Genomic DNA, 9,749 nt, shown 5'->3' with positions numbered 1-9,749 from the left:
TCCCCTCCCGCCCCCATCCCCCCAAAAGTGTCTCTGGTTCATAGTTTTGGTTGATTTTGATTTTCACTTTCTTATAGTTATTCATTTTCCTGGTCCCTTATTTAAGTATTCTAGATTCCTGCTATGAGTGAGACCATCCGGTATTTTTCTTTTTCTTTTTGGCTTATTTCACTGGGTAGTTTCAAGTGATATGGCGATTTTTGTTTCTAAATAGTCACTTTTCCACCTCTAATCAAGATTTCATTGCAAGTAAGTCCTATTTTGAGGGTTCAAATAAGTCATATTTTGAGGGTCCAAAGAAGATATAGAATGATTAAATGAAAGCTCCATGTTATTATATAAGCTTGGTAATTTATACCTATTTCATTGATTATACAAAAATATTAAAGAATTGATTACTTAGAAAAATGTAATAAAAAACTGTAGATTTGAATCAACCTTCAGAAGACTTTAATTCAGAAAATGATCTAATCAGAGAAATGAAGGTCTCCTTTTCCTCGTCATCACACTCCACAAAGCCTTTTTTACTTCCTTGTTCCTGAGGCTGTAGATGAGCGGATTCAACATGGGGATCACCACCGTGTAGAACACATAAGCCACTTTGTCCCGATTCAGGGAGTAGCTGGTGATGGGTCTCAGGTAAGTGTAGATGGAGGTGGAATAGAACAGGATTATAGCTGTCAGGGGAGTAGCACATGTGGAGAGTGCTTTGTGTCTTCCTTCCTCTGAATGCATCCGGAAGATGGAAAACAGAATATAAGAGTAGGGAGTGAGAATTACCAACAGAGCCCCAACCATATTCACTCCAGCAAAAGTGGAAAAGATGCTTTCGTTCAGGCATGTGTCAGAACAGGAGAGCCTGAAAAGTGGAGGGCTGTCACAGAAGAAGTGGTGGATGACATTGGAATTGCAGAATGGCAAGGTGCTCACGTAGCTTGTGTTAACCATGGAGTTCAGCAGTCCTGCTGCGAACGTCCCTGCTGCCATCTTAAGACAGACAGCTAGTGTCATGGTCAAGGAGTACAGAAGGGGGTTGCAAATAGCCACATACCCGTCATAAGCCATCAGCCCAAAAAGGATTCACTCAGTGGTGGCAAAGGCAAAAAAGAAGTACATCTGCAGAAAGCAGCCAGCGAAAGAGATGGTTTCCTGAAAAAAAAAGAAGGGAATGGAGGCATTACACTCCCAGACTTCAAACTATACTACAAAGCCATAATCATCAAAACTGCATGGTATTGGAACAAGAACAGACATACAGACCAATGGAATCGAATAGAAAATCCAGAAATAAACCCACAGATTTATGGTCAACTAATCTTTGACAAAGGAGCAAAGAATATGCATTGGAGCAAAGAAAGTTTGTTCAATAAATGGTGCTGGGAAAACTGGGTCGCTACATGCAAAAGAATGAAGCTTGACCACCACCTCACACCATACACAAAAATCAACTCAAAATGGATTAAAGAACTAGACATAAGACCTGAAACCATAAAATATATAGAAGGAAATATAGGCAAAACACTACGTGATTTGCACATCAAAGACATCTTTACAGACACATCACCCAAAGCAGTGATAGTGAAGGCAAAGATAAACAGCTGGGACTACATCAAATTAAAGAGCTTTTGCACAGCAAAAGAGACAATAACAAAAACAAAGAGAAACCCCACCAACTGGGAGAACATTTTTGCACCCAACACTAATGATAAAGGACTGATCACAAAAATCTGCAAAGAGCTGATGAGACTCAACAACAACAAAGAAAATAATCCAGTCAAAAAATGGGCAGAAGAGCTTAAAAGAAACTTCTCTGAAGAGGAAATGCAAATGGCCAACAGGCATATGAAAAAATGTTCAACATCACTTGTCATCAGGGAAATGCAAATCAAAACTACCATGAGATACCATCTTACACCAGTGAGAATGGCACATATTAAAAAAACTAGCAACAACAAATGTTGGCGAGGGTGTGGAGAAAAAGGAACTCTTCTGCACTGTTGGTGGGAGTGCAAACTGGTCCAACCACTGTGGAAAGCTGTGTGGAGATTTCTGGATCTACTAAACATAGAGCTTCCATATGATCCAGCAATTCCACTCCTAGGTATTTACCCAAAGGACACAGAAACATCAATTCCAAAGAACACCTGCACCCCTATGTTTATAGCAGCACTGTTTACAATAGCTAAGCTTTGGAAACAACCCAAATGCCCAAAAATAGATGACTGGATCAAGAAGATGTGGTACATATATACCATGGAATATTACTCAGCATTCAAAAAAGATAAACACATGCAATTTGCAGCAACATGGATGGCGCTGGAAGGGATCATGCTCAGCGAAATAAGCCAAAAAGAAAAAGAAAAATACCGGATGGTCTCACTCATAGCAGGAATCTAGAAAACTTAAATAAGGGACCAGGAAAATGAATAACTATAAGATAGTGAAAATCAAAATCAACAAAAAACTATGAACCAGAGACACTTTTAGGGGGGCGGGAGGGGAGGGATTGGGGTCAGAATGGGGGGGGCTGCAATTGTATGGGGAATATAACAATAAAATTTATTTAAAAAAGAAAAAAAAAAAAAAAAAAAAAAATAAATCAGCCAGCATCTTTGGGATGTAAAAAACTGATTTCTAGAATCAACCCTATTTACTCTCTTTTGAAACCATTAAGGATGGAATGCTCAGTTTTCGCAGTGAATTTTTTCAGTGTATGGAGGTTTGGTGCATCAACAAAGTGTATTTTTCACTCTGACCATCACACTTAAACAAATAAAGAATTGTGCTCCTGGTATCAAAATCAAAAAGATTAAAGAAAAACTTCTCCTTTGTAGTGTCTTTTATTATTGGTAGACATTTTCATGTAATGATTGTACCACACCTCCACCTAAGCAGTTTCCACACATACAGGAAAACTCTACAATCCTCTGCTCATTCTGATTCACTCTGATATATACCCCTGTACACACACATGTGAACACATGTGCACATACACACTGATATTGAGAGTGTTAATTTGTTAGATTTGCTGTAACCAAATATCACAGACTGGGAGCTTAAACAACAGTGATTTATTTCTCACTGTTCTGCATCTAGGAGCCTGAGCTCAAGATGAAGTCAGGACTGTTTTCTGGTGAGGCCCCCCTCCTTCCCTTGCAGGTAGACATCTTCTGTTTGTCTCTTCACATGGCTATTTATCTCCATGTTCTGTGCTGTGATTCTTTCTCTCATGATACCAGTCCCATTGGATTAACATGTATTCTTAAGAACTAATTTTAAGTTAATTACCTGCACAAAATCCTATCATTAAAGTTACATACTGAAGTACCAGGACTTAAGTCTTTAATGTATGAATATTGGTGTATAAATATATGTTTACATAATACACACACATAGTTATTGTATATACACATGTTTACATACAAATCACATATATTTAAATGCCTAGTATTCACTGTCATATCCTTATGATTCATATTGAATAGACTCCCATAGTTGCAGGTAACATTTACTTTATAATGATTGCATTTGACTTAGCTTGGCAGCTACCATGTAATTGAGAGCAAAACCACCGGTTGCATATTCCATACTATTTTCCATAAAGTCATTGACACCCTGCTCCCTCCTCAGATTTATGCTTTGACAACAATCTAAATACAGCCTGTCATTCAGGGACAGATAATGTGTCCAAATTCCTGAGTCATCATCATGCAGGTATCTGAGGATGCACATCCTCTCCTTTTATTTTCTTATTCAGATTATGGACAGAAAATCCATTCCTTATTTTTCAGGGAATATACAAACTGGGCATTGACATTTATCAAAATTACACTTAATTCAAGAATGACAATAGACAAGCTACAACAGGCTAATAGATTTGTCTCTTTCAGCAACTGAACCCCAGTCCATCTCTGTGGGTCTCCCTGATAACTCAGCTTTGCCTGTGCTTCATTTAACCCTTCCACTCTCTCACGCTCTTGCAGGGGGGGCCACTCCTCATTCTTCAGTCCAAGAACCAAGGAATAGAAAGCACCTGACTATGTGTATATCTATCCCTGCTTCCAACAGATGGTATTTACACTGCAAGAATGAATCATTCAAAGTTAACTAGAAGTGGTCTTCCTAACTTCTTTCCATGTTTATTACTGTCATTATCATTATGAGTGTTTTTGTTATTATTTTTATTTTGTGAAGACCCCCTTGATGGTGCCCAAAAAGTCTCCTCAATATACAGAGTAATCCAAAGTGGGGACACAAGCCAGGGTGCTGGAGCAATACTTCTAATGGAAAAGGCGTTTCCTTCTCTAGGGTGGCAGCATAGAAAGTGTTGAGAAACAGTCAGACTCCAAAGATAGTCTGTATTTAGAATCAATATAATATACTGATGGATTGACTATGAAGCATGTGAGAATAAATGAAAATTCCAGAATCAATATTAAGGATTTGCTGAGCAAATGAATAAAAGACCAACAGAATTTGATTAGCAAAAAAAAAAAAAAGTTTGTCCATTAGTGCGATTAACATTTGTATTGATACTAGCTATCTGAGTCTCCTAATGAAGATAAAGTATGTTAAAGTACTTCTTAGGTCCTTAGAGTATTGTGGGACATCATAAGAGCTCAGCAAAATATATCATTACTGATCTTATATATCAATTTAAAAACACAGCTGTTCATATTATTCATTATTACATTATAATTAATATCAGTTTGGCATGGTACTGAAAACTAGAATACTATGTTTTAAATTATAACAAATCACATCTCACACAAAGTATGATAAATATTAATATAACAGAAAAAAATGTTCAACATCACTTGCAATCAGGGAAATGCAAATCAAAACTACAATGAGATACCATCTTACACCAGTGAGAATGGCACATATTAAAAAAAAAATAACAACAACAAATGTTGGCGAGGATGTGGAAAGACAGGAACTCTCCTGCACTGTTGGTGGGAGTGCAAACTGGTCCAACCACTATGGAAACCTGTGTGGAGATTCCTCAACCTACTAAAGATAGAGCTTCCATATGATCCAGCTATTCCACTCCTAGGTATTTACCCAAAGGACACAGAAATATTAATTCCTAAGAGCACCTGCACACCTATGTTTATAGCAGCACTACTTACAATAGCTAAGCGTTGGAAACAACCCAAATGCCCCAAAATAGATGACTGGCTCAAGAAGATGTGGTATATATACACAATGGATTATTATTCAGCATTCAAAAAAGATAAACACATGCAGTTTGCAGCAACATGGATGGCACTGGAAAGGATCATGCTCAGCAAAATAAGCCAGAAAGAAAAAGAAAAATACCGGATGGTCTCACTCATAATAGGAATCTAGAAAACCTAAATAAGGGACCAGGAAAAAGAATAAATATAAGAATGAAAAAAATCAAAATCAACAAACAACTATGAACGAGAGACACACTTTGGGGGGTGCAGGGAAAGGAAGGTTGGGGGTCAAAATCAGGGGGTTGCAATTGTATGGGGAATATAAAAATAAAAAAATAAATGAAAAAAATAAAAAAATAATATAACAGGGAAATTATAGCAGAAATGCAGAAACTTATATTGCCATTGATCAATTTACACATATGCAATAACTTTATATAAATGTTTTCTATGCAACATTATAAACAGAACAGCATTGTCTTAATTAAGCATTGCCTAAATGTAAGTGTTAAGAACAAAATGTGGAATTTGTTGATCATCTTTGTAAACATCAACAAACAGGACACATTGACTCATCATAGAAATAGACATAAATAAAAGCAAGGTGAAAGAATAGTTCATAAAAAGCCACAGAATATCTGTAAATATATGAATGATACATTGCATATACAAGATAGAGATGTTCCAAAAATGCAAATTACTCAACATTAAATCCTTCTCAAATATTTATCTCTGTTTGCAAATATAAGTAAATAACAATAGCTATAAATATAAAATCTGGATATCATTTGTAGCAAAGCAAAGATAAGTTACAATAATATTAATGGTTTTGATAGAAATATTAGAATAACAGAAATATTAAAAGTAATTATAGCATTACTTTTATTACTTAAACTATTAAGAAATATTTAAGTAACTGAAATATTAAAATAACTTAATGCAATGTAAAGATGAATATCAATGTGCTTCTTCCTAAAAGAAGTGTCCGTGATGACTCAAGCCAATTACATATAAACACAAAAGAATTTACTGGGAGAAATAAATATTTTATTAATACAAGCATGCATTTGCGTCATTATTGGGTGAATGGAAACAATCCCTCTAGTAAACATAACAGAAATGTGAAGGACAAAAAATACCCAATACTTGGACCAAAGAAAAATGATCTTCTTAAACAACTTTCAATGTTAAAAAAGTTCTAAAATAAATTTAAAGAACCTTAAAGAATGAATTTCTCTAAAGCTGGAGTTTTGTGAGGAAATTAAAAAACAATTAGAGATTATGAAGATCATTTTTTATCTTAATCACTTGTTTATTTTTTTATTTGGTAACATTGAATTATAGCACTGCAGGGGATTTGGGGGAATAGGTTAAAATTAAAACCCCACCCATGCCATCTAAGACCCCCTACCTTGATCATTGCCCCCTCCCATTCTGCCTCCACGCCCATCTTTTCTCCCACTGTAGTAGCCTCAGTTCTTCAGTCATATTTCTAGGGTTTGTATTTCTTTAGTTTGGTCAGCTCCCTTCTAGTTTTTTTAGAGAAAAACATTAAAATGATGGAAAACCATTCACTCTCCTGATAAACTTTACTGGTGACCACATATTTTGACTTTATTGTCAATTCTTAGCTCTACAACTTTACTCCACTAAAAGTGGAAAACAAGTGAATGAAGCATTAACTTCAAAAATCTACTTGCAAAATATATAACAAAACTTAAAAACCAAGGTTTTAAAAATTTAAGGAATTTCAACAAGTTAAGGGGACTGAAGCTATTAACATGTCACAGAAAGATAGACTTTAAATGTTCAGCAGGTGAAAACCAAAGTGATTTTACTGAATGCAGCACTTTAAATTGATGGGCTTACAGAGCTTCAAGTCCACAACATTCTATCTAAGTCCACACATTCATCTCCCAGTGTTTCAATGACAAAGGAATTAACAAAGTTTAAACTCGCAGTATCGGAAAGCTGCAAAAAAAGTACATAGGAAACACCAGACATTTTACTAATACATTCAATATATATGCACACAAACATTTCCTTCTATTTTTTCAATGTTCTATGCCTTCTCCAATATCAACATCTGCCCTAATAAATCCAAATTTGTGAAGCATTGAGATTTTCTTTTTTAGTTGTTTGTGTGCTCATCTAAAAAATTAATCAATATTAATCCATAAAACACCAGGGTATATTCTTAAGAAAAAACATTGCATATTGAAAATATTACATAAATGTAAATCTTCTTGTAATAATGGACACTATTTATTAGAAATGCCTTATAACTTTTACATTCATCATCTGCTTTAAACTTTATAAAACACTACAAGCCTGGGATTATTATTTATCTTGTACAGTTTCAGAAACTGAGGTTCTAAGTGTGAGTGGCTTACTAAGTATTATATAGCTAAAAGGAAGCAGATCTAGAGTCAAAATCCTAAGGTTCTGGTCTAAAGAAGTTCTCATAGCCACTCTACTATATTCCGTGAATATAATGGAATCAGTGACTGCTGAAGCTGTATGTATTAAGCTAACAATGGAGTGCTTTTCCATAACAAATTTCTGGACTATGCGATGATATTGGTATGCTATAGTTTAAAAGATGACAACTCTCTTTTCTTAGTTTGTGCATCAGTTGTCCTTAAATTGAGACAATAATTATTAGAACTATTTTGTGATATCCATGACAATATGGATTTATAAAGACTTATTCATGGAAATGTCCAAGATTATATCTGGACAAGTGACAATAAATCAACAGAATCACAAGTAAATAAAAAAGTCCTTAGTTTTTAGTCAGAACTGAAGGAAATGCTGTATAGTATAGAAAGCAAAGAGTAGCTCCAAAGCTTATGCCAAAAGAAATGTCAGAAGGAATTAAACAAATACTCAGTGGTGACATTTAGCTTTGTAATACTGACAAACAAGACAAAAGGTCAGAAGGCAAAGTTCAAAACCTAGCCCTTAAAACCTGACTATGGAACTGAGGCATTCAGAGGGGCAAGAACTAAGAGGGGGGCAAACACATATGGGAGGGAGCACATGTTCCATGGGGGTGGACTATAGGTGTTTTGGTGGTGGAATAACAATGTGAAAACAGCTGGAAAAGAGGATCCTATTTTTTAAATTTAGAAACAGGAATGTAAACCAATGTTACCTGATAACAAAAATATAAAGGTACAATATAGAGTAAAAATATTGGATATAGAGTAAAAATATTTCTTTAAAAATATGTTCAGTATCACTATTACAAGTGCCTGGAGCCATCTGTCTTCTGCAGGAGTCTAAGGACAGCATTTTTCACTTCTTTGTTGCAAAGACGATAAATCAGTGGATTCAGCATGGGGATCACAATAGTATAAAACACAGAAGCCACCTGATCCTTTCCCAAGGAGTAGGACGTATTTGGTCTTAAGTAACTGAAGATCATAGTGCTATAAAAGATGGTGACAGCCATGAGATGAGAGGGCAGGTGGAGAAGGCTTTTCTCTTTCCTGAAGTGGAATTAATTTTCAGAATAGTAGAGAGAATGGACACATAGGACACTGATATCGTGATAAGAGATGCCACAAGACTCGTGCCAGCGAAAATGAATATCATCAGTTCGGTGTTGTGGGTTTTAGTGCAAGACAAGGCTATAATTGGGGGTGTGTCACAGAAAAAATGATGGATTACATTGGAGTGGCAGAATTGCAATCTCCTCATGCAAAGCTCATTGACTAAGGAGTCTGTGAAACCTACCAAATAGGACCCAAAAACAAGGGACCAGCAATGTCTTGTGGACATGACAACTGGGTAGTGGAGAGGATTGCAGATGGCTACATAGTGATCATAGGCCATGGAGGAGAGAAGAAAACCTTCAACAGCAACCAAGAAGACAAAAATATACATTTGAGTGAAACAGTTCACATATGAAATCTTCTTTTTGGAGGTTAGAAAGTTATCTAAGGTTTTAGGTGTGATGACAGATGAGTATCTGAGGTCAATGAAAGACAGGTGACAGAGGAAAAAATACATGGGGATGTGAAGCTGGGTATCTAGGCAGATGATCAGTATCATTCCCACATTACCTAACACAGTGACCAGGTATATAAGGAGAAACAGCATAAAGAGCACCAGCTGGATGTCTTCAGTATCTGTAAACCCCAAAAGGATGAAGTCAGCCACATTTGTGTTATTCCACCTATGCATTTTGCACCACTGATTTTACCTGTTGAGAAGTCAAAATTGATAGGTGATGTAACAACAAAAAGTTTCAGGTTTCTATGAATGATCTGGCATATCTATGTCTGTTAATTGTTTTCTGCATCTTATCAAAGAGTGGTTTACAGAATATAATGAAAAAATTGAATTTGATTGTCAAGTACAGAAATGGGTATATATTGATCATTGTTCATTATATAATCAATGCAGATATATTGCTCAATTGAAGTAAAACTGACAGTCTTCTAAATATTTCTCTGTTCTAATACATTTCACATATGAATATTATACCATAGATGTTAATATTAGGTATTTTTTTAGATCATGTAAAGTACATAGACAATTCAAGATCTATAGTGTGTG

The 9,749-nt window shown here is 35.5% G+C and overlaps 1 protein-coding gene across 1 annotated transcript; it reads right to left on the bottom strand.

The window, feature by feature from the left end:
- Positions 1-471: 471 nt before the first annotated feature.
- LOC311176160 (olfactory receptor 5F1-like) lies at positions 472-9,374 on the bottom strand (the record flags this gene model as incomplete). The annotated part of the gene is given in 3 exon segments (XM_084241469.1): positions 472-1,080; positions 1,084-1,149; positions 9,108-9,374. Coding segments are annotated over 3 exon segments (942 nt in total).
- Positions 9,375-9,749: the final 375 nt, after the last annotated feature.

Source organism: Talpa europaea (genome assembly GCF_964194135.1).
Source record: "Talpa europaea genome assembly, chromosome: 8".
NCBI lineage: Eukaryota > Metazoa > Chordata > Mammalia > Eulipotyphla > Talpidae > Talpa > Talpa europaea.
This window is presented reverse-complemented; position numbering and strand designations above follow the sequence as displayed.